General features: G+C 37.8%; 1 protein-coding gene across 1 annotated transcript; it reads left to right on the top strand.

Annotated features, from left to right (window-relative positions):
• Positions 1-2,653: 2,653 nt before the first annotated feature.
• On the top strand, positions 2,654-25,945 carry DNAJA2 (DnaJ heat shock protein family (Hsp40) member A2; the record flags this gene model as incomplete). The annotated part of the gene is made up of 10 exons (XM_081274720.1): positions 2,654-2,671; positions 9,059-9,379; positions 10,892-10,951; positions 11,265-11,488; positions 14,929-15,009; positions 15,245-15,378; positions 18,019-18,215; positions 22,264-22,408; positions 23,493-23,620; positions 24,177-25,945. 10 exons carry the CDS (start codon positions 2,654-2,656, stop codon positions 24,366-24,368), a joined length of 1,500 nt encoding a protein of 499 aa, XP_081130846.1. The 3' UTR covers positions 24,369-25,945.
• Positions 25,946-26,839: the final 894 nt, after the last annotated feature.

Here is a 26,839-nt window from a genome sequence, read left to right as displayed (position 1 = left end):
GCCTGAAAATCTTCCTCTGTGCCTCTGGAAGCACTGTCTGTCAAAATCTCAGCAGCCTCAATGCCTCTGAACAGTTCCTTTGACTTCTTGTTCAAATGGAAACCTGCAGCCTTTTCAACTTGTGGCTGGTTTTCCTCCATACGAGGAAGATGACTTCAACTAGTCCCCAAACTTTGCCACCATAGTATGACTACTGCAAAACTCTCCCACTCCTCACCTTTTCCCCAGGCTCCAAGTGATTGGGTCCAAACCTGGAGTCTACCTCTCTACTGGTAACTGGAATTTCAAATTTAACTCTACCAAAATAGAATTCTTGATTCACACAACCATCAAATCTTCTCCCCCAGTCTATTTATTCTCTATCAATGACTCTATCATGGCTTAGTGTTTCATGTAGAAAAATCTGGAGGGCATCTTGACTTTTTCTTTAATTTTCCTACACCCACATTAAAATCAACCAGCAGTCCTAAAGGACCAGGATCCATAATCCATCAATGGTACCACATTCTCAACAAATTCTCACTCTCAATCACTATCAAACTCTTATCTTTCTTCCATTCTCACCATTGGCCTCCTTTGTAATAAATCCCTTTGTGATATAGTCAAAGGATTGTTGGAGTCAGGGTATTAGAGGGAGCAGAAAGATAAGTTAGTAGTCAGAAAATGGAATTAAGAGGGGTTTGTCAATCATAAAGTCATTCGGCCCTGGTAATGAATAGCTTGAGTAGACAGGATCATTGGATCTGAGTTCAAAGAACTGAGAGGGCAGGGTGTAAGAACTATATTGAAATATCCAAGAATTGAGAAAAAATTGGAACTGGATAAACAACCAGGAACTGAAATTTTTTAAAAAATAGGGAAGAGTCAGGGGCTAGGTTTGTGGCTCAGTGGAAGAGCGCTTGCCTAGCATGTGTGAGACACTGGGTTTGATTCTCAGCACCACATATAAATAAATGAATAAAATAAAGGTCCATCAACATCTAAAAAGAATATTTTTTAAAATAGGGAAGAGTGATTTTAAGGGTGGATAAATTGATAACCTAACAAGGGTAGTAGGTGATAACAGTCTGATGACTTCAGAATAAAAGCTTTGTGCTTTTAGGAATATGAAAGGGAGAAACACTTGAAAACACCAATAAAGACCAAGTATCTATTACATTTCTAGGTTTTACTTCATCTCCCGACCCTTTTTTACTGTTCCCATCATAGTCCAAGTTGTCTACCTTCATCTCTCTTAATTGAGCTTCCTAGTTGGTTTCCTTGTTCATTGATTTACCAACATTTTATTTTGCTCAGGGGCACTTAACCACTGAGCCACACCCCCAGCCCTTTTTATTTTATTTTTTTATTTAGAGACAGGGTCTTGCTAACTTGCTTAATGCTTCACTAAATTGCTGAGGCTGGCCTTGAACTTGTAATTTTCCTGCCTCAGCTTCCTGAGTTGCTGGGAAAACAGGTGTGCGCCATTGCATCTGGCTCTATTTTGTGTGTCTTTGATACTATAATTTGTTTTAAGCCTGATGAAATTCACTAAGGAGAAATTACCTGACAAGAAAATTAAACTGAATTCCAGATTGTGACCACCTTGATGACTAAGACAATATCTAATGTTCTTTCTGTATTGAATTTTTCTTAGCTATGCTTTTTCTTTCTTTTTCTGATCAAACAATGTTGAAACCTCTTGGCATTCTAAGAGAAAGATTTGGCAATTAAAATGTCACTGCAGATTTTAGATGACTGTTCTCATGATTAAGGCATGGAAATTTCAATAAGCAAATTCATTCTGACTTTAGAACAAACATTTTTGACTATATACAGGAACAAATTCTGTGTTCTTCATGTGTGAAATTGATAAAAATAAAGATATAAGCAATATTCTAGAATTGTAGCCCATGGCAGCAACTAAGAATTACACAAAATTTAGACTATACATGGCAATATATAGAAGTATTGTTCACAGTGTTAAAAGTGAAAACAATCTACATGTTCATAAACGGAATCACCTTAGACCATTTAAAAAAATACAGTGCTGTCACCCTACCTCAGCTCTTTAGTCAGTACCTTTGGGAGGAGAGACCCATGTGTTGGCATTTTTAGAAAGTTCTATCATGCATTTCCAATGTGCAGTAAAAGTGAACGCTCCTTGATCTCATCTCTTTATATACCATCACTACATTGATGGGCCTCAAATTTATCTCTTCAGTCTGCTTAAATCAATATTCCTCCTTGAGAAATGCAAATTGAAACCACAATGAGGGGATGGGTTATAGCTCAGTGGTAGAGTGCTTGCCTAGCCCTGGGGCTCAATCTCCAGCACCTCAAAAAAATGAGATTATCACCTCAGACACATTAGAATGGCTATTAATCAAAAAGACAAAAGCTAAAAAGGGTCGGCGAGGATGTGGAGAAAAAGGAAATCTTACACCTTGTTAGAACATAAGTTTGTACAGTGGTACAGTCATTATGGAGAACAATGTGTCTGTTCCTCAAAAAAACTAAAAATAGAATTCCCATATGATTCAGCCATCCCACTTCTGATATATTCCCAAAAGGACTGAAATCAGTTTTTCGAAGAGATGACTGCACTCATTCTCACTGCATTATTCATAATAGTCAAGATATGGAATCAATCTAAACATCCATCAGGGGATGAATGGCTGAAGAAAATGTGGTATGTATACATATCCAATAGAATACTATTCAACCATTAAAAAGAAGGAAATTCTGTCATGTGACAATAGGGATAAATCTAGAGAATATTATGCTAAGTGAAAACCAGGCACACAAAAACAAATACCACATGATCTCATATGTGGAATCTAAAAAAGCTTAAGTAGGAAGTAGAAAGGTAATTACCAGAGACTGGAGAAAGGAGAGGCCAAAGGGTATAATTTTAGCAAGATAGGAATATCAGTTTTCAAGACCTATTGTACAACACTGTCACCATAGTCAACAATAATATATTGTAGTTGGGCGCATAAGTGCATGCCTGTAATCCCAGCAGCTCAGGAGGCTGAGGCAGGAGAATCGTGAGTTCAAAGCCAGACTCAACAACTTAGCTAGGCCCTAAGGAACTCAGTGAGACCCTGTCTCCAAGTAAAATACAAAAAAGTGCTGGGGATGTGGCTCAGTGGTTGAGTGCCCCTGAGTTCAATCCCTGGTATAAAATGATGATGATGATGACGACGACAACAATGACAATAATGCAGTATTATGTAGTTCAAAATTGCTAAAAATATTTTAAGTTTTTATTTATTTATTTTATTGATACTGAGGATTGAACCCAGGGTCTCACACATGCTAAACACAAGAATAGATTTTAAATGCATTATTACCAAAAAAGGTTATGTAAGGTGTTCAATATACTAGTTAGTGTGATAAAATCATTTCATGATACATACATTTACCAAGACATCACATTGTACTCTATACATATGTATATAATTATTGTCAATTAAAATAAGGATTTTAAAATATTTATTTTCAATGCTGGGAATCAAACACAGGGCCTTATGCAAACTAGGAAAGCACTCTATTCCTGAGCTACACCTACAGCCCCCCAATTTTTTAAAATATATCTTTTAATTAAATTCAAAATCATTCCTTCTTGAAATCTACTGGCATATTTACTTTTTTTTCTTTTGAAACTAGGGACTGAATTCAGGAGTGGGTTTTTCATTTTTGAGACAAGATTTGATAAGTTGCCAAGGATGACCTTGAATTTATAGTCCTTCCAATGTCAACCTCCCAAGTCACTGGAAGTCCTGTGCCACCATGCTTGGCCCAAATGTTTATAATTTAACTAAACTTTTTTCACTTCATCCTTATTTCTACTCAACATTTAATTCTATCAGCTCAACATTCAAAATATATCCAGATTCCAACCATTCCTCACCAATCTACCATGAATGTCTTGGCCCACACTATCTATAACCTGGGTTTTATTATAATAGTTCCTTAACAAAACAATCACCTGGCCTGTGTAAACTCAGTGGTTCAGGAGGCTGAGACAGGAGGGTATCAAGTTCAAAGCCAACCTCAGCAAAGGTGAGGCTCTAAGCTATTCAGTGAGACCCTGTCTCTAAATAAAATACAAACTAGGGCTGGGGGTGTAGCTCAGTGGTTGAATACCCCTGAATTCAATCCCCAGTACCAAAAGAAAAAATAGGAAAAAAAAAAGACAGCAAACAAGAATGATGAGTTTAAAATGCAATTTTTCTCTCCTCTAACTAGAACCCTTTAATGGCTTCCTGTCTCCTCAGAGTAAAAGTCAGTCTTTATGAATGACTAGTGCCCCCACAATCTACCTGCTTTGTTTCCCAGTCATACTGGTCCCCTTCCTGTAACTAGCCAGTTTATGTTCAACTGTAGAGCTTTTACAGTGTCACTCACTGCTTGGAAAAATTCTCTTCTCAAACATCCTCTGGGTACAGTGGTACATGCCTATAAATCCTAGCAACTCAGGAGGCTGAGGCAGGAGGATCAAGTTCAAAGCCAGCCTCAGCAACTTAGCGAGGCACGAAGAAACTTAGCAAGGTACTAAACAACTTAGCAAGACCATCTCAAAATAAAAAATACAAGGGGCTGGGGATGTGGCTCAGTGGTAAAGAGCCCCTGGCACCAAAAAATAAATAAAATAAAATCCCCAGTACCAAAAAAAAAAAAAAAAAAAAGTCCTTGTTGCAGCTGGATACCATGGTGCACACTACTCAGGAGGATGAGGCAGGAAGAAAAAAAAAGTAAAAAAGGTTAGGGATGTAGCTCATTATTTGTCTAACATCTGCTAGGCTCTAGGTACTATCTTTAGTGCAGCCAAAAAAAGAAAAATTCTTCATGCCTAACTGCCTCATCTCCTTAAGATCAATACAAATGTCACCTTATCAATTAGGCCTATTGCCCTTCTTTTTCTCCAGAGCACACATTATCATCAAATATACTATTTATTTACTTATTCATTGTCTGGCTTCCCTACAAGCAGGTAATTCTATAAAGGCAAGGATCTTGTTTTGTTTACAGCTATACCCCTAACACTGTAACAGTGCCTTGCACACAGTTGGTCTACAATATGTATTTGTTAAGTGAATGAATATGTATACATATCTTCTCCACCATTTTTTCTGATGCATAAATAGTTAGATATCTAAACTTACCCAGTCACCTTCTCTGCTTATTACACCATTATAGTGATATAAGAAAACTGAACCTGGGGCTGGAGTTGTAGCTCAGAGGAAAAACACTTGCCTAGCATGTATGAGACACTGGGTTCAATTCGGAGCATCACAATGTAAATAAATATATTAAAGATCCATCGACAACTAAAAAATATATTTTTAAAAGCAAATATGCAAAAAATTGATTTTAAAAAACTGAACCTTTACAACATGCTATGGCAGGGCTTGAAATGCTAGTGGTGGGGCTAGAATACCATATACAACTGTGTAGCTCCATCAATGAAAAAATCTAGCTTAGATACTACAAGGAATTTAGATATTTTCCAATAATATAAATCCCACAATTCTTTCTTCCCAGAGTACCAGCATCAACTCTGTGGTCCTGCCACCCTTATAACAAGAACCATTAGCACTTTCTTCTATATCCCTGAGAAATATTTTAACTTGCATCACCTACTCTGTACATTCAAAACTATTTAAAGTTAGTAAGAAAAGCTACTTTCTGAATTGCTGAATGATGCACATATACAGCATTGTCTAAAGTAATGGATTACATATTTCTGTATTTAATTACTTGTGAACAGTATAAATGGCCTTTAAGAATACAGTACTGTAGTTCATACACTCCCTCCTAATCCCAATCGGCCTTCACCCCACACCAGCCCCACAATTTCACAAGCATACTGAATCAAAATAAAAGAACTGAACAACAATGTAAGCCTGGCAGAATCTGAAATCACTCCCGCCTCAAACTTTAAATCATCTGCCTAGTGAGAGCAGCCCTCAGATGCACTGTGACTCAGCATTTTATGGTTCTTGAGACACAGGATGAGATACAGGTCTTTTCTCCTTTATGGCATTAGCTAAATAATGGAGCTAAAATATATAAGGTACCTCAGAAAAACACTCAGTGACTGAAATGTTACAATGGTCACACTGACAGAGGTTTAACCCAAGTCCATGAGGACAGGCAGGAGAGCTTGTATCAGTTGAAGTATGCTGATCTGAAATAATATGTTCACCTATAAAATCAGCAATTAACAATTCTGACTATAAGTCACACTCAGAAATGGGTAAAATATTATAAATAAATGAATCAAGAATTTAAGATCAGGAAGTATGGAGCAAAGGAGGAATTTACCCAGGTATTGTTCACTAGAATATCAGAAGCTAATACTGAATCATAACCATTTTTCCCCCTTGCAAAAAAGACTAAAAGTGAAACAAAGAGGAAAGTCCAGCTCTTTTTAACTGTTCATGGCATAAAGAAAGATAAAAAATAAGATAAACTATATGAAGGTTGCAATAAAGTTCATATTCTTCAGTTCATATTCTCATGTGAAGCAAAAACTTATGGAGAAATCAGGAAAGAAAAATGGTAATTAGCAAGCAGGGAAATCTAGTGAGATACTATGGTTAAAAAAAAAAAAAAAAAAAGGAGGGGCATTCCACATAGGTAATGGAGGAAGTTGGGGAATTCCACTAGAGAAGCCTGGAATTGAAATGAATAGAGAGGTAGCCTGTGAGCTAACAGAACCAAAACAATATTAAATATCTAATACTTCATTGCCCTAATTCCTGGTTCTAAGTACTCTGTATATATTCTGTGATCATCCAACAAGTCAATGATATATTTCCTCTTTTACACAGAGGAAATATGCTCAGAAAAGTTAGGTAAAACTTGCTGAAGTTCCCATTATTAATAAATGGCAGAGAAAGGTTACCAACCTACATATACAATCTAACTTCACAACTTTATACTACCTCTTATAACAGTGGTTCACTTTATGCTTTGAATATAGCCCTTGCTGCACTGTCACTGAACATTTTTTTTAAGAGAGAGTGAGAGAGGAGAGAGAGAGAGAGAGAGAGAGAGAGAGAATTTTTAATATTTATTTTTTAGTTCTCGGCGGACACAACATCTTTGTTGGTATGTGGTGCTGAGTATCGAACCCGGGCCGCACGCATGCCAGGCGAGCGCGCTACCGCTTGAGCCACATCCCCAGCCCTCACTGAACATGTTTTATACTTATTTTTTAGTTGTAGTTGACCACAATATCTTTATTTTGTTTATTTATTTTTATGTGGTACTGAGGATCGAACCCAGCGTCTCCCACGTGCTAGGCTGAACCACAACCCCACCCCTGCAACTTATTTTTTAAATGGGACAAGTTTCTTTGTCTTCCTTTCTCCCTGCTCCTCCCTAATATCTCCCCCTTCCCTAATCTCAGGGGAAGATTATCCTTCTTCCCGATTTTAGGCAGATTTATCTGTCCTTGAGTATACCCCCCCCCCCCATAAGAACAAAGAAATCCAGACTTTGGGGATGGCACCAGATCTCAGAAATGATTATCGCCCAAATTAACAAGTGAATTACAACTCCAATGGAGAATACATGGAATGTAGCCTTTGAATTACCTTTTTAAAAGACCACTGCTCCTGCTGATGGGCAGAATCATAGCCTTTGGGACCAGGGTCTCCAGGTTCTCCTTTGCTAGCAAAGCAATAAAACCTTTTCCTTTTTCTCAAAACCACGTCCTTGTTACTGAATTGGCACTGGGGTCGAGAACCAAGCTTTCAGTAACTTATTGAGATCCTGCTCGCTAAATAAATAAATAAATAAATAAATAATAGTGCTGGGGATGTTGCTCAGTGGTAGAGCATCCCTGGGTTCAATCCCCAGTATTGTTTAAAAGGGGGGGGGTCCTCCTGTAAGGAACCTCCAGCCTATTTAAAGAGTTCAGACTCACATTCCAGAATAGCATTTATGTCAACATCATATCTGTCCACAAAAAACAAAAACAAACAAACAAACAAAAAACCCAAGGGTAATGGGAACTTAAATGAGACAGCAGTGTTCACCAGTTTATGGAATCAAGAAAAACTTCAGAGGGAGTAGCACTTCCAATGGCATTTCAGGAAGAGGGAGACTTTGATGGAAGGGGCATCTTAATTTCTCAAGAATCTCGAGGTTTCCAGTTCTTGGCTGCCACTCAGGGCCCTCCACAACTAGGACAGGGGGCATGTCCAGGAAGAAAGATTACCCTGAATGATATGCTTATGCTGTCTTTGTTACCAGTTCACTTTCCAATTGTCCAAAAATGTTTACTATCACCATAAAGTGTAAATGGCTACATATCCTACCACGTGGTAGAGGCTAAACTAAAGCAAATGTAAATCAATAGGCCTCAATCACCTCATTGGCAGCGCACGCAGCAGCAGTCACTTAAACCTTTTGATGTTGGCTAGAGACTGGTGTTGGTAAAGGACTTTTAACACATGGCCCAGACAACGGGAAGACCTTGGTTTGGAAATGGATGCCATAAACCAATTATTGTTAATTTCATCAAATGTGATGATGTTGATTATGCCTTAAAAGTTATCTTGTTATTAATGAAATGGTTTCATTTTAAAACCTGGAGTGGGGTAAAATAGATGGAATAATTTGGTAAAAACGTAGCTAATTATATTGAGAAGTGTAATATACTACCTTTGGTAAATGTTTGAGAATTCCCAAAACACACACACATACATACACACACACACCCCACGTGCTGTTTTTCATCTAAGGTCACACACACACATACACACACACACCCCACGTGCTGTTTTTCATCTAAGGTCACACACACACACACACACACGCACCCCACGTGCTGTTTTTCATCTAAGGTCCCCAGGGAACCAGACCCAGAAGACGACCTCTGCTAGCCTCCAGCAGAAACCCAGATGGACTTTCTTTCCTGCCAATCTCGAAGTTAACCGAGCCTCCTCATCCCCACAGCGCTCACGGCGTTAAAAACGCGGTCCCGCAATAAACGAATTGCTAAAGAACGCCCTGCAGAGTTCTTCCTCATTTTCTACGTCGGACCGGCCTCGCGGCCTAGACCCTGGGTACAAGAGAGCACACGGTCCACTTAGCAGCACCCAACCGCACCGGTCGGAGCACGAGGGGGCGGGCTCTGCGAAGCGACGTCACGGCGCGCCGTGCGCCGGGTCAAAGTTTGGCCCCGCCTCGCCTCCCCCTCGCTGTCTCCCTCGGCCTGCGCCGCCGCCGACGCCACTCGTGGGCCCGGCTCCGCTTCGTTCGCTTCGCCGCTTGCCTCCCCGAGTGCTGCCCGCAGGCCGCCATGGCTAACGTGGCCGACACGAAACTGTACGACATCCTGGGCGTTCCGCCCGGCGCCAGTGAGAATGAGCTGAAGAAGGTATTGGGAAGCGGGCCGGTCGGGCACGGTGTGTGGGGCGCGGGGCCTGCGCGTCCGGGGCGGCCAGGCCGCGCTACGGGACGGCCCGTGAGCCGGCGCTGGCTGCAGCGAGCCTAGGCTGAGGGGTGGCGGCGGGACCGGCTTCGCCGTGGGCTGCACACCCCAGCCCCGGCTGACCTTGGGCCGCCGGCCCCGCCCGCCTGCAGATGCAGCAAATAAAACTCACCCCTGCGCAAACAGGACGAAAACCTTTCCTTCCTCCCTTTGCGGGCTAGCGCCAGAGGCCGGGCGCTCCTGGGAGGCAGCAGCCCGTCGGGCTCTCCACGCTCACCACCCCGAAAAAACAGATTGGATCGAGGTGCCCTTAGCATCCCGGCACCGGGAGAGAAGCTGTCCACGCCGCGGACGTCGGCGCCGGGTGTAGGGCGCCGCGAGGCGGAGCGGCAGGAGGGTCTTAGCCACCTCCGCCGGTGCCTCCGGGCTATTGGGTTTGTTTCCTGGGTGCAGCGGCTGCGGGCCTCAGCTCCTCCCTCTGTTCCTCCCTCGCCCTTACAGCCTGAGGTAGCGTGGGTCCCTGTTTGGATGCATTGTTCTATGGGCAGGTAATCTCCATGGCCTGTGCCCGCTTTAGGAATGAGCCATGGGTCCCAGCCAAACACCTGAGTGTACACTGACTAAAAATAAACAGGTCGTATTATCGCCCTTTGCAATACTACAGAATCTTTCATCTTAGAATTTCAAAGCATTTGTGACATTTAATTAATCCCCACAGCATCCTTCTGGGCTTAGGGTATCCGGATTTGAAAGCTGAGAAAAACGAGAATGCTCCTTAAGCAGTAGGACCGGTACAATCGAAAGAGTAAAATGGACTTCCTGTTACCCTACCGGAAATGCTAGTCTGTATTATATAATTCATGAGTCTGTGTGAATGAAGACTTAAATGTTGTATATCCAGACCACTTAATTGAGAGTATATGCAACTTTACGATAGAGGCCACAGTAGATCCCAGTCACCCACTTGTGCAAATAAAACACGTAAAAGACACCTTGTAGGAGTATCTCTTGGCTTTTTCTTAGTGTTACAGTTAAAAGGAAGACAAGGAGCCATCATAGACAGGGATCTGTAGCTTGATTCATACTAATATTTTGCCTTTGTACACCTTAATTTTTTCTCTCAGATTATTGGGGTTATCTTGATCTGTTTACTGGCCATAAAAACATTTGACAGTAAAAACAAATAATATATTTCAAATATATTTTTTTCTTTTGTAGCATTCATTGTTTGTATCTGGGTTTTTCTCAGTATAATCTATTTTCAAGTATAACTATCGACTCTATTATAGTAAACTGTTGAATAAACAATTTTGAGATGGAAAAATACTAACCAGTCGTGATAATGACATTTTTGGAAGGTTATGACTTTAAAACATTCCTTCTTAGGAAAGTGGGTATTGTTGCAAATCTTGAAACTGATGTTTGTGTATAACCCTTTTTTAAAAATCTTTTTTGAAGGCATACAGAAAGTTAGCCAAGGAATACCATCCAGATAAGAATCCAAATGCTGGAGACAAAGTAAGTTATTTGAAACTTTTTGGTGTTCTTGGGTTTTGGTTTTAAATTTAATTGCCCTCTTTGAAAGGAGGAATATTGTAGAAAAAATCCATCTATTGACCCTAAAAGCCAAATATTTACATTAAGAATCTTTTACTTTTGTATTGCGAATACTAACATTTGAGCAGTAGTTAGGGATAAATAGGACCAGAATCAAACCAAAGATAACTGACAGCTTTTATTGGAGTTAAGTGGATTCTGGTTTTCTATAACTGTTCCCCACTCTTGTATTTGAAAATCCAATTGTTTTCTTTTTTTACTTTATTCTTTATAGTTTAAAGAAATCAGTTTTGCATATGAAGTATTATCAAATCCAGAAAAGCGTGAGCTATATGACAGATATGGAGAACAAGGTCTTCGGGAAGGTAGCGGTGGAGGTGGTGGCATGGATGATATTTTCTCTCACATTTTTGGTGGAGGATTGTTCGGCTTCATGGGCAATCAGAGTAGAAGTCGAAATGGCAGAAGAAGAGGAGAGGACATGATGCATCCGCTAAAGTGAGTATCTTTTTTTGTCTTCTTTTTAGTAAATATTGTGTACTTTCTTCAAGTGGTAATACTCCGATAGAAATATCATAGAATATTCTTCATTTGAAAACAAAAAAAAAAGTCATTCCTAGCGACTTTGGAGGCTGAGGCAGGAAGACTATAACTTCAAAGGCAACCTCACTCAGCAAAAGCAAGGCCCTTGGCAACTCAGTGAGACCCTGTCTCTAAATAAAATATAAAAAAGAATTGGGAATATGGCTCAGTGGTCAAGCACCCCTGGATTCTTCCACGGTACCAAAAAAAAAAAAATCGTGTCTTCCTGTGTTCGTTAAGTGGCTAAATGAATTTAATAACTGGATGTTTGTATTTTGCTTTAGATCATAAAAGGATAATTAATGTTGTTTACTGAGTAGGAAGATGGATTTTTCAAGTGTGGGATTATTTTCTCTGAAACATTTAAATCTTTCAAGTTATCTTTTATTTTTAAAAAATTACATAGTGATTGACCAGTCTGTTTACATGTTAAAGTCACTCATTACTTAATCTTCAGTGTGAACTCTCCAAAAATGGTTTCCATGGAGCTTGCTGGCTTCCAGCCTGGCATTAACCTGCCAGCATCTGAATGGTGTCGACCTTGATCTTAGACTGGGAATCCACAACCCCTTTATAATATGAAAGTAGATATTTCATTATTTGAAATTTGTGAGGTCTTTTATCCAGTGATTTTTTTTTTCCATGAGCTACTAAAGTTTTCACTAGCAAATGCCAGAGATAAGTTCATACTTTACGTGTATATTTCATTACTTAAACAAATATATCTTGTTTAATATTTGAATAAATTGTAGGAATTCATGTGGAGTCATCCTTAAATTTATGTGTTTTGAAAGAATTTGCCCTTAGAAATAAATTCTCATTTGGATACTATTCCAATAGTAATATTTTGTGCAGGGGGAGTTGGTTCTTCCATATTTTTCTTGGATATAGAAATGTTCTAAAAAATAAATGGACTTTTTAAAAAAGGTAAACAGTGAAGCATGTTGGTGCATATGTGTAATCCCAGCAACTTGGGAGGCCAAAGTAGGAGGATTAAAGTTGGAGGCCAGTCTCAGCAACTTAGTGAAGCCTTATCTTAAAATAAAAAGGGCTAGGCATGTAGTATCCCTGGGTTCAAACCTGAGTACAAAAAAAAGAAAAAGACTCCAGTATTTCCTGTGCCTTTTAAAAAATTTTTTATACTTTACAGCAAATGCATTTTTTGCTGTTTTAATATTACTTATTATTTCTACTTATTGCATTTTCTTTTGTGTGGCTTTATAATATTTCCTTTTGTGATACATTTACTCATTCATCTTTTTTATTTTTTTAATATTTAATTTTAGTTGTAGTTGGGCACAATACCTTTATTTTCATGTGGTGCAGAGGATAGAATTCAGGGCCTCACACATGCTAGGTGAGCACTCTACCACTGAGCCACAATCCCAGCCCTCATTTATCTTTTATATAGGATATTATTACTTTTTTTTTTCTGTAATAGTGTTGCTATGGGTATTTTTATGTACAGTTTTGTGTCTCTCTTGGCAGGCATCACTGTTTGAGACTGATATATATAAATGAATTGCCTTATGAAGGGATTGTACCAGTTTAGGCCGTGATAGGGAGTGTTAACTTTGCTTGATCATTACTCCCATTTTCCCTTTCTTGGCCCTGTTTGTTAAAATGTGGATTTTTCTGGCTTCTGAGATAGTGGTTTTTGCATACTAGTTGTAATTTTGTATATATGTGTGTGTGTGTGTGTGTGAGAGAGAGAGAGAGAGAGAGAGAGAGAGAGAGAGAGAAATGGACTACCCATTTGGATAAAGGTTCTTAGTGGGAGAAAAAAATAGTTGGCGACGAATAAGTTTAAGACTTGAGATGTAGATGTGTCATCTGGAATTGTTGGTACTGTTGTGTCCATAAATGTTATTTTTATACAATCTGCAGTGTATGAAAGTTTTAGCTTAAAGAATGGTTTTGAGAAAGTTTGAATACCACAGAATAGTATAGGTGCCTTTTAAAGTATTTCTTCATTTCTTCAATTCCAGGTTTTTTTTTGTTTTGTTTTAAATATTTACTTTTTAGTTGTAATTGGACACAATACTTTTATTTTATTTATTTTTATGTGGTGCTGAGGATGAAACCCAGGGTTTCACACATGCTAGGCGAACGCTCTACTGCGCTGAGCCATAACCCCAGCCCCTTAACTCCCAGTTTTTTAAAAGTAAATCATTAATAATACTAAAGGAGGTTTAGGGGCTGGGGATATAGTTCAGTGGTAGAACACACTTACCTAGCATGGGTGAGGCCCTGGATTTGATTCCCAACTCTGGGGGGAAAAGAGATAAGATTGAAAGACAACAAGAATGGTAAAACTAAAAATATTAAAGGCTTTGCTGCCAAGTCCTAAATGAATAGTATTGGTGAGACTTTTGCTGTATATAGTTTTGGATGTAGTTGGTTGTTTTGTAGTATTGGGGATTGAATCCAGGAGTTTTGGTTTTTGTTTAGTTTTTAAGGCTGGTATGGAAATTGGTACTGTGATTCAAATGTACTATTATGAATAAAAGTGAATTAAATTTTAGCAGTTGTATTTTTTTTAATAAGCTTTTTCTCCTTATGCCATTTTACCATATACACCTTTATGAGTGGATAACAGGCTTTTCAGTTAAACTTCTGAAAATTTTGACTCCTTTGAAAATTTGGTAAAGGTTGTTCAGTGTTGCTTATGATAAAATGGAATCTTCAGACACTCTAAAACTTGGAGACATTCTGTTGAAAACCTATTTTTCCCCCTCCTTTCTGTCACAGTGTAGGTAAATTTACTTTGTTCTTTTGCAATACTGGGACCTGAACCCGGGGCCCAAATGCAAGCCAGGCAGGTGTTCTACCACCAAAATACATTTCTTAGCCCAAGGCCACTTTTTTGAGACACAGTCTAAACACCTCCCTTAAGCTGTAACATAACTTTTTGTAGTCCTTGTAATGGGTAGGTGGGGGGCACAGCCTTGTCTTGGACAAGTTACTTAGCTTCTCTGTAAAATGGGGATAACTACCTCAGAAGGTTGTGATTAAGAATTACTTGGATGGAGGGCTCGTGCCTGAGGCCAGGAAAAGGTTTTAATGACTGAGTTTGTGCAGTTATCAGCTCTATCTGAAATTGTGCCACAATGAATTGTTGGTGTGATGCTGTAGATTCTGACTTTGAGCACCATTTACATTGTCTGTAGTCTTAAAATCTTTCTATAAATTTGAGCTACAAAATAAGATGTGTCCATCGAACTGATTTAATGGGGGTCTTTTTTAATTTTTGTTTTAAAAAATTACCATGGAATTTGCTGTATCAGCTATTTATATCTTATATTTAAGAAATTTGGCAAAATTTTAGTTGAATTTGATTTTTTTTTCCTTCCCAGAGTATCTTTAGAAGATCTCTATAATGGCAAGACAACCAAACTACAACTTAGCAAGAATGTACTCTGTAGTGCATGCAGTGGGTAAGTGTGTATTTGTTTTATGCAATATTATTTTCCTCTTTAGTGGCAGGCTGAAAGTTTGTATTGGATAAAAATTGTTTATGATTTTAAACTTACTACCAAACAGAACATTTCTGATACCTCTTAAGGTCAGTTTAAATATTAATAGTGGGGGATTAACAGCACAATTTCTGGTTGAATGGCATATTGGAATGGTCTGTGGGTAAAAATCTAATTTATACTTTGCTCTCTTTAGCCAAGGCGGGAAGTCTGGAGCTGTTCAGAAGTGTAGTGCTTGTCGGGGTCGAGGTGTACGCATCATGATCAGACAGCTGGCTCCTGGAATGGTACAACAGATGCAGTCTGTGTGCTCTGATTGTAATGGAGAAGGTATACATGCCAGTATTTCTTTGCTTTTATGTTGGAATGAATTGGGAATGCAGATATTAAAGGGTTATAATTTTTCTTTTTCAATGTATATTTGTATAGAGGTCTAAAAGTGAAAATAATTATTCCATTATGGATAGGCTCAATGAACACAGTTAAGTAGTAAATTTGTGTTTATGTCCAATGAAAATGAGTGTTGTTTCGCTTTTGGTTGTTGAAAATTGAACCCAGGACCTTGCTTGTGCTAAGCATACTGTGTACCACCACTAAGCTATACCCTCAGCCCCAAGTTAAGTCAGTCTTTTTTTTATTTGAAAAAGATGGGTAAAATGATTATTTGTCCCTTTGTATTTTACTTGTTTTGTAATGGGGGTTGAATGCAGGGGTGCTTAACCACTGAGCAACATTCCCTTTTTTATATTTTATCTAGAGACAGGGTCTCAGTGAGTTGCTAAGTGCCTTGCTAATCTGCTGGGGCTGGCTTTGAACTCTCAGTCCTCTTGCCTCAGGGCCTCAGTAGTTGCAGGGATTACAGGTGTGTACCACTGTCTTTACTATAATTTTTAGTTAGCTTTTGAGGAAAGATACTAGAATGGAAGTTGTTCTCACAGAAGTTAATATTTTGGTTTTGTGGGACAAATAGTTCATCACATCTGCTTACCTCTGTCCTTTTGGTGCCCTTTTTTTTTTTTTAAATTGGTTGTTCACAACATTACAAAGCTCTTGACATATCATATTTCATACATTAGATTGAAGTGGGTTATGAACTCCCAATTTTACCCCAAGTGCAGATTGCAGAATCATGTCGGTTACACATCCACAATTTTACATAATGCCCTATTAGTAATTGTTGTATTCTGCTACCTTTCCTATCCCCTACTATCCCCCCTCCCCTCCCCTTCCATCTTCTCTCTCTACCCCATCTACTGTAATTCATTTCTCTCCTTGTTTATTTTCCCATTCCCCTCACAACCTCTTATATGTAATTTTGTATAGCAATGAGGGTCTCCCTTCATTTCCATGCAATTTCCCTTTTCTCACCCTTTCCCTCCCATCTCATGTCTGTTTAATGTTAATCTTTTCTTCCTGCTCTTCCTCCCTGCTCTGTTCATAGTTGCTCTCCTTTTGGTGCTTTTATAGCCATTGACAGTATGTACACAAATGGGCATGGCTGTGTTCTAAAGACTGATTAAAAAAAAAAAGAAGCCTTCCGAATTTGACCTGTGAGGTATTTCTGTTCTAGAGTACTACTCCACCAGCGCCTCACGCGTGCCAGGCGAGTTCTCCACCTCTGAGCCACAACCCCAGCCTGATAAAAATTTATCTGCAGTCTCATACAGGTGACCATTAATCACCTGTAGCAGTGCTTGAAATGTGGCTAGTAGGTAATAGGAGTGTGGCTCAGTAGTAGAACAATTGTGATGTATATTTAAGGCCCTGGGGTCATTCCCCAGGGACTACAACAACAAAACAAAAAGAAAAAGAAGCTAGTGTGACTGAGGAACTGGATTTTTTTTTAATTACCTAGTAGATTTTTTTGAGGGGGTGGAAAAGTCTGCATTTTTCCTAGATAATCTTACGCTTTTAACATTATTGAAATTGCTAACAATTTGCTATCAAGAAATCGTAAAGTCGGGCTCAGTGGTAGGGCACTTGCCTAGCCATGTGAAGCACCGAGTTCGATCCTCAGCACCACATAAAATTAATTAAAGGTATTGTGTCATCTATAATTTTTAAAAAAAGGAAACCAAAGTCAATTGGAATCCTTTCCCATGTACCATTACTATTTTGAGGAATTGGTATTTTACAAGTACTGCTCTAGAAACAGTCCATGAAGTTATTATATAAATCTTCTAACAATTAAAATATGTCAACAACCAGGCATTAGAAAGCCATGCTGTTCTTCACATTGTACTGTGTAATGTAGTTTTATGTTATTATACCATAATTAGATTATTTCAGAAGAATATATGGAAAAGCCATGGTATCTTAAAACATGATACAGAGGAATTCATTGCCAGCTAAAACTCTCAAGACATCTCTAATTGATTTTGAAAAGTCAGTGATAGTAAATATTAGTTTAGGGTTGGGGATATAGTTCTGTGGTAGAGCTCATAAGACCCTGGATTTTATCCCCAACACCAAAATGGGGAAAGTTTTTTAAAATAAAAGAACATCTGCAGACACCTGAACAAGATTTTGTCTATGAAATAAACTCCAGTACCCAACTATCTAATAATAAGGCATAGATATTTAAATTTTTATTTTGGTTATTTCTGTCCATTGTTAAACTTATGGAACTGAAAACATTTGCTAAAGAAGCAGTTAAAGCTCCAGCATCTCACCACCTAAATGTTTTCCTTGATTTTTAGACATCACGTTAACTTTAGGAAGTAGAATCAGGAGCAAAGAAAGTGTAAGATACATTACATTCTGAAATTGTGTATAGCTGTGTCTTTCAGACGATTGCAGTAAGATGTGAGTTTTGGTCATTCAGAATGATACTTTAGACAGAAATATAGGTAGAAATTAGAAGTAATTCAGAACATGTATTTAATGAATTAAGGGCATTTTTGAGACATCTTACTTGAAAAGGCAGTAGATAGTACTCTTGCTGAAAGTTTGAATGTCCTCTCTTTTCAGGAGAGGTAATTAATGAAAAGGACCGCTGTAAAAAATGTGAAGGAAAGAAGGTGATTAAAGAAGTCAAGATTCTTGAAGTTCATGTAGACAAAGGAATGAAACATGGACAGAGAATTACATTCACTGGGGAAGCAGACCAGGCCCCAGGAGTGGAACCAGGAGACATTGTTCTTTTGCTACAGGAGAAAGAACATGAGGTAATTTCCTTTTTATTTAATTTTGTTTTATTCAGAAATTGGTCTTGCTTAAGAAATATGATAGATCCCCAGAGTAACACTGAACATAGGTGAAGTTGTTTCAGTGAGCATGGCTTGCTTACGCAAGAACTGACCAACAAAGCAGGTACATTGTAGGAGTTACTATAGTTTCAGTCTCAACTTTGCCATAGACAAGCACTATAACCTTAAGTAATCCTGTTATCTTTTCACCTCAGTTTCCTTTTTATGAAAATAGGGCAGTGGGTCAGATGATTTGAGGCAGCTTATTTTTCATTGTGAAACTCCTTTGATGAGTGAGTGGATAGGGCTTTACACACTGCTCTGATTTGTTTTACTCTACTCATTATGTAGCCAGATGAGTGTTCCTTGAAAGTACAGGTTGTGGAACTTGTCTAACAATATGGTCTAGTGTGTATTAATTTGATTATACCATTGTGCACATATGTATTCATACACACATGAACACATATGTATATATTTGGGGGTGAGGGGGGAGAGAGGGTTTTAAAAAATTAAAATCAAGAATCCAATGGATTCTCTTGATATACAGATGCTAAGTCACAATGGTGGAGGTAGACGAGAGGAGTAAAAGGAGGAGGGAGGGTAAGAGGATAAGAATCATAATAAAATGAATTGGACATTATTACCCTATGTACATACATGATTATATCATGTACAACCAGAAGAATGAGAAGTTACACTTCATATATGTATGATGTGTAGAACTGCATTCTACTTTCATGTATAACTAATTAGAACAAAAAATTTTAAAAAATCCAAAGATAACAACATCAAGGCCATTACTGAGAAGCAGATTTCTGGGAATTTGTATTTCCTCACAAGGTTGTGGCTCACTTCCCTGGACTATCCTTTTTTAGGGTACACTGATTTTTGTTAGAGTTCATGCTTCAGTAAAACTGTAATTTACTATATGTTTCAGCTCTTCCTGGATATGCCCAAACCTACAAATGATAAGCATTTTTTTTTAAGTTGTGGGTGGGACACAATATCCTTTTTGTTTATTTATTTAAGGACACATTATCTTTAGTTTTTATTATTATGTAGTGCTGAGTATCGAACCCAGTACCTCACATGTGCAAGGCAAGTGCTCTACCACTGAGCCACATTCCCAGCCCTATTTTGTATTTTATTTAGAGACAGGGTCTCCACTGAGTTGATTAGCTCCTCGATGTTGCTAAGGCTGGCTTTGAACTGGTAATCCTCCTGTCTCAGCCTCCCAAGCCTCTGGGATCACAGGTGTATGCCACCATACCTGGCATTTTAACTACTTCCTCATTTGTTCCCTCTTGCTTGCTGGACAGCCATACAAAAACAACACCATACAAAGCATAAGAGGTGGGAGGCTGATTGAGATGTCTGCTTTTGTGTAGATGATATTGAATGATGGTACAAATATCCCCAGAATATTTTTATTGATAGAATCATTGGAGTAGTTTGAGATTATCAAATGATGTCTGGCAGTGCAGCAATATGAGAATAGTGAGAAAGTTAAGTAACAGTTACTTGGAGGAGAGGAGAAATAAATGATGTTTTTCAGTTTAGGGTTTGTCAAACTAATGGAAAAATCTTTTTATACTCAAGTTTTGCTATAATATTGCTTTATAATTAAATTTTAAAAGTAGATTGCTGGATTGGAGACAAGGAACTTAAGTTCTGACCCCCATTTAGTTACCTGCATTGTCCTCCCCAGGCCTTGCTTACCAAAAACAAAGATAGTCTTCCCTCAGGAAGCATATTGTAGAGAATTGCATGAGATTATGAATAAGCTGCTTTCTTGAGGGTGTGAGAAAGTGTTTTAGAAATAAGAAACCTTAAAATTGTTGGCATCAGTAGAATTGCTTGGAATTTCCAACGGAAAGCAAAGTAACTGATTGTCTAAGGTAGGAAATAGAATCTGGTAAAGATTAGAATGGAAATTCACCTAGTTCCTTCTTTATTATGGCCAGTAAAGTAAAAGATTAGTTTTAGGAATCTTGGTTAGTTCATACAACTGAAAATATTTTGATCTCCTGAAGAAAGTAAGACATGAAGCTAACTGTTCAAGAAAATCTTTCCCACTCCTACTCCCATCACTTCCACTAAAGAAATTGGGGCCATAATGAAATGAAGATTGGTGCTATAGTTTAAACAACATAAATCTGATCAAAGGTCATTGGGAATGCTATCTCATGTGTGTTCAGATTCTTGCTATACTGTGTGTGTGTGTATGTATGTATATTGTGGTCTGGCTACAAAAGTGCATTTGTACAGCATAGAAAAACAGTTTCTGAAGATGTTAGTCCCTTCTTTGTAATCTTTCTAAGTATTATTTCTCAGAAACTGTTAAGGCTTTTATGTGCTTTGCTGTTTAGTATTTATTAGGCCCTTATTCATTTTGCTTTTTAAAAATTTTCTGGCAACAAAAAAAAATTTGATGGCATTTTTGCTTATTTTTTGTGTTTGAACATTAGCATCAAATTGTCTTAATCCCAACATACTAAAAAAATAGCAGTGATTCTGTGTTTCTTTTGTTGTTGTTTTTATTTTGTTTTGGCTTTCAGACAGGGTCTTGCCAAGTTACTGAGACTAGTTTCTAACTTAAGATCCCCCTACTTCAGCCTCCCTACTCACTGGGATTATAGGCATGCACCACCACCATTCCTAGCTTTTGTTAGGAATACCTCATACTTTTCACTGGAGTTACTTTAAGTTGAACTCTCCCATATAAGAACAGATATCTCTTCCTGCTCCCTATTTCTAACAAGCTATAACCAAAGAATTGTTGGCAAAAGGTGTTTCTTAGAATATTGGTATTTGGAAACACTGACATTTTAAGAACAATGTAGCATTTTAAAAGCATTGAAAAGTTCTGCCTTATTAGTTAAAGAAGGCTTATTGGTTCCATTGTGAAAAACACTCAAGTAAATGTCATAGTTAATATACATTCATTGGTTCTCAAACCTAAGCATTGCTTTAGAATCTCCTGAAGGGGTTATGAAAACTGTAGATTGCTAAGGCCCACCTCTTATTTTCTAGCATTAGGTGTGGAATGGGGCCCAAGAATGTGTGTTCCCAACAAATTTCCTCCTGCTGTTGATTTTTAGGCTGCCCAACCAGAATCACCCTTAAGAGAATCACTGCTTAAGATAACAGTTTATTTCATGGGAAAATTTAGGAGAATATTTTAGGAAAAGAGCCTATCTTTTGGATAGAACCAGCCAAGATTGCTCTTTAGAAGAGAGCCTGTTATACTAAAAACAAAAAACAACAACAAAGAAACTAGGTGACCTTTCACTGCAGTTAATTTTGTTTCATCTCAAATTTCAAAAGTTAAGTATAGATATTTGCAAATTCTCCCAAGTAAAAATTACATGTTAAATATATGTGAAATTGAATTTATTTTTACTAAACATTGAAATCCTAGAGATATTCTTTGTGTCTATTTGGTAACCTTTGTATTACCTAGTCCATAGGCTTATGGTATTGGATTGAATAAGCCAACTTTATCATTTGTTTAATTAACATTCTTCTAAGCAGGTTTTCAATTTTAAATGAGATAAAATTTGTTTGTGCATATGTGAAGCACTGAATTGAGCCTCTTCACTTTAATGTCTGAGCCTTCCTGGTAAAGCTTTTTAGTGTTGATCTTAAACCTTCTTCGCTTGTTAGGATCAAATCTGGGGAGCATTCCAGATTGAGCCTGTTCAATAGAAGCCTGCTGGTCTTTCTGTACCTTTCTGCCCAGAGACAGAATTAGAAAGTAATTGGAAAATATACTTGGTTCTAGGTTTTGGTGCCTCGGCTCTGTTCTTGTGCCAATGTTTTCCTGGTTGGTTCATTGCCTTCCTAATACAAGTTTTTAGCATACTCCCTGGGAATTACTAGCTTTTCTAATATAAATTTAGGAAACTAGGGACAGTGACACACAAGCTTTTAAAGCAGTGATACAGTTAAGATTTTGAAGGAATGTAGTACAGGGTATGGATCTGTAATTTTTTAAAGTGTTTTTTGTGTGCTTTATTTAAAGGTGTTCCAGAGAGATGGCAATGATTTGCACATGACATATAAGATAGGACTTGTTGAAGCTCTATGTGGGTTTCAGTTCACATTTAAGCACCTTGATGGACGTCAAATTGTGGTGAAATACCCTCCTGGCAAAGTAATTGAACCAGGTAAATCTTGATTTTATCTGGTATAGGTTTTGGGGGAAGAGACTGGTTTGGTTTTATAATGGTGATTGAACTCAGAGACACTTTACTACTGAGTCCTTTTCATTTTTTATTTTGAGGCAGGGTCTCACCAAGTTGCCTAGGGCCTTGGTAAGTTGCTAAGGCTGGCCTTAAACTTGCAATACTCCTTCCTCAGGCCCCGAGTTGCTGGGATCATAGATTTCTGCCATTGTGCCTAGCTTGTATATTCTTAAACATAATTTTTTCATAGTGGGTAACTCAAAGGAATGTTTCTACATACCTTTCTTTAAAGACAATAATAAAATAGCTTATTCCAGGAATACAGATTCAAGTTATTCTAAAAGATATCTTCCATTACGGAAGAGGTTACATGAATTTTTATAGTCATAGGGAAAAAAGAAAGCCATAAATCAGTATATTTACCAATTAGATTGATAGGAACATCAGGCTACAGGAAGGCAGAGAAATCTCTAGTTTTAGTTTTCCATGTACCTTTATTTATATTGTGGTGCTGAAATTGAACCCAGTGCTTCACACATGCTAGGTAAGCGTTCTACCACTGAACTACAATCCCAGACCCTCTTTTTTTTTTTTTTTTAAACAAGTACCAGATGTTATCTTATACAATTAGTAGTCTAGAGGTCTGCTAAACTTAGGGATGCATTGTGAAAAGCTTATCTATTAGTTATGAGAATATTAGTTCAAATACAAAAGTTAAGGTGAAAGGCTATTAAGAACATAGGACTGGGCTGGGGTTGTGGCTCAGTAGTAGAGCACTCACCTAGCACATATGAGGCACTGGGGTCGATCCTCAGCACTATGTAAAAATAAATAAAATAACAGTATTGTGTTCAACTACAACTAAGAAAAAAAATATTTTAAAAAAAGCATAGGACAAGGGTGTGGCTCAGTGGTAGAACACCAGCCTAGCATTGCCAGTTTGATCCCCCACACCACAGAAGCAATTGGGGCATTGTTGATCAGCCAAGTTCAAGCAGTCTGCAGGATCTTTGATGTAGATACAGCTTCAAAGAACTTCACAATTTCCTCTTTACTTAAATAATAGGATGTGTTCGTGTAGTTCGAGGTGAAGGAATGCCACAGTATCGTAATCCCTTTGAAAAAGGTGATCTTTATATAAAGTTTGATGTGCAGTTTCCTGAAAACAACTGGATCAACCCAGATAAGCTTTCTGTAAGTGATCTTTAAATTTAGGCAACTCAAAGTTTCTTAATCATAGTACTTTGTTACCTTCAATTTTGTTTTGTTTTTGTTTTCTCCAATTTGCTTTTACTAAGATCAGGCAAATTTTTATTTTGTTAATATTGTGCTATTGATGGGTTTTCGTAATGGATGTGAAAGCAAGGATTGGGGCCTAACAAGGGAATCATAAGAAATAAAACAGACTGAGTCTGAGGTGGTGGTGGGAATCCTGGTAGCCTAGGGGAACACATTCCTCACCTGAAGAGAGCTGTGGTACAGGAAAGTATGTCTGCTGTGAAATTTTCCAGTGCTTAAATGTTAATAGCTAATTACATTTTTTGGTTGTTGTTTTTAACTTAAGCAGTAGATGGGCTGCACAAAGGATATCTGCAGTTTGGGCCTGAGGGTCATTACTTTGTGATCTCTCAATTTATAGTGCAAACCAGTCACTTTGCTATTTTAACTCCCAAAGAAGTACATAGCTGGACTGTATTAAAGGGAAGTTGAAAACATTACAGTTAACCCATTTTTATTTATTCTAATGAAGGAACTAGAAGATCTTCTGCCATCTAGACCAGAAGTACCTAATGTAATTGGAGAAACAGAGGAGGTAGAGCTTCAGGAATTTGATAGCACTCGAGGCTCAGGAGGTGGTCAGAGGCGTGAAGCATATAATGATAGCTCTGATGAAGAAAGCAGCAGCCATCATGGACCTGGAGTACAGTGTGCCCATCAGTAACTCTGCAAACAAATTGCACAGGTGGATTTTCTTTCCACATTTGCCTGATTTGTTCTCAGCGAGCCAGCTGGAGTGTCTGATCAATCCAGATGAACTGATGGACATCTGTTGGTCTATGTGTAACTTTTAAAATTGGTATAGTATCTACAGAGTGTATAATTTAAACTAACCACAAAGCTTTACATCTTCATTTCGACTGTTCTGTAGCAGTTAAAGCACTTGAAAGGAAACAAGACTCCCTTTCACACATCGGTTATGAGTTTCAGTCTTTATCTGTGCTTGATTTTTATCAGTTTTGTGTAGATTTTATGTTTCATATTTTAAATTCAAATCCCACATTGTAAAGTTTGTACAATTTGTCCTGAAGCTTTGTGTTTGGCTGCACCTGCATAAGCTGCTACAAATAGAATAAAGAATTTCATAGCCTGTATCTATCATTTAGATGCATGGAAAATGGGCTTTGCACAAAATGGGTTTGGAGCTGACTGGGAACAATGGAAAAAATTACATTAGCAGTGGTTGTATAAGTTTTTTTGGGCCCCCCCCCTTTCTTATCCCCCCCCCTTTTTTTTAAACCATCTTATGGAAGGTTTCTGAAACTTGATAATAAAAAGCGGTTGGTGTAAATTATTCTTTGTGTCACATTTTTAGAAGGAAGAACACATTTTGAACTGCAAAATGCATCCTTAAACTGAAGAATGTATCCTTAGTTCTGGTTTTTAAACAGCCCTTAAAAACCCATTGGCTTGAAGCTTAGGCCTCAGGCACCTGCCCATTTTACAGTTGAGACAAAGGTTGGTAGAAACAGGCTTTATTGACTTCCAACTGATGCTTTGTAGAGTCAAGGACTTCTAAGTTATGTAATTCCTAAGTTATGATCCTGAACACTGGGGCTAGCCCAGGCCTCTGTATCTCCCCCCCACCACCCTCTTTTAAAAATAAGGTAACGGCAAATCAATAATAGAACCATGTTTGCATAGAACCTGTTAAAATGCTCTGTTTTCATTAAATGTTAAGTTAAAATATGCTCTGTCTCCATTAAGTTGAATATTTGACATTGGGGGAAGCATTGACTATTTGATTTTCTATAATGTTTTATAGAAAAGAAAGACATAGGCTGATAAGAGAAAAATCAGGTAAAACAACTTTAAAAAGGATGTTGTATTCCTCTTCTTTCCATCTTTTCTATTCACTCCTAGAGTTGATAGAGAACATGCTTGAGGGAAAAGAAACATTTACATTTGTAAAGAAACAAGTGGGGAAACTAAAACTAAAATTTTAAAATGTATTTTGCCATCCCTGAGCCTAAATATAGCACTTATAGTTTATTTCTAGATCTGTTAGAACCTGAGTGAAAAAGAAAAAGTGTCCTGACACTAATCAAGGCCTGAGGTTTAAATTATTGCTCTATCCACTCTACCTCCATTGTACAAAAAAATATTTTACAAGAAGCCTGGGCAAGATTCAACAGCATAGTAGTTTTGTATTCAGGGTTGCTTCCCCACAACACTAAGCATAAGAAATGCAGTGGCAATATAAAGTTTGTAGCCTTTCCAATAAAGGTTTATAAAACAGTTGTTCAGTGTAGTCTTTCTTTCAGTTCTTCTATACCTCAGCTGTTTTGACTAGAACAAACAAAACTGTTTGGAAGAGGGGTAAACTTTAATGTTTAAGTTCACTCAGACTTGATCTGCTTAGTATTGCACCTGTCTTTAAAAACAACAGCAAAAAAAAAAAAAAAAGAAAAGTCACCAGTGGATTTTTCTGTAACACCTTTATTGAGAATTTACATAAACTAATTTTCCAAAGTTTCATCACTGCATTAGTAGTCACTGCAATCATTAATGACTAATTCTATTTCCAAATATTTGTATATTTGGACATTTTGTATAAATGGAGTCATAACAATACATGGCCTTTTGTGATGCATTTAGCATAGTGTTTTCAAGTTCTATTTATGTGTGTAGCCTGCGTCAATATTTAATTTTTATTACCATATAATACTTCATTATGTAGCTGTACTTATACATTTATCCACTGGTGGACATTCAGGTGTTACCTTGTGTTTTCCATTTGGGGACTTAGAGTAATGCTGCTTATATTGATGTGAAGTCTGTGAACATGTTTTCATTTAGTGAAACAAAGTGGTTCCCACTGTCTTCCATTTACTTAATAGTTCATTTCCAGTATACAACTGCTCCTGGATATCTGGTGGGATTACATCCTGATAAGCCCATTGTAAACTGAAAATATTGTGAGTAGGAAATATATTTAATATACCTAACCTAAATGTGCTCACATACTAAGCCTGTGTCTGAGCAAAATTATATAAAGCCTTATAAAATTATACAAAGCCTTATAAAATGTTCAATATACCATGTACTTTATTGAATACACATCCAGAAAACACTGAACAACAGCACACTGTAGAGGAGGAGTAGTTCACTAGGGTATCATACCACAAATTGGTA

This window comes from Spermophilus citellus (assembly GCF_964194105.1).
Source record: "Spermophilus citellus genome assembly, chromosome: 18".
Lineage (NCBI taxonomy): Eukaryota > Metazoa > Chordata > Mammalia > Rodentia > Sciuridae > Spermophilus > Spermophilus citellus.
This window is presented reverse-complemented; position numbering and strand designations above follow the sequence as displayed.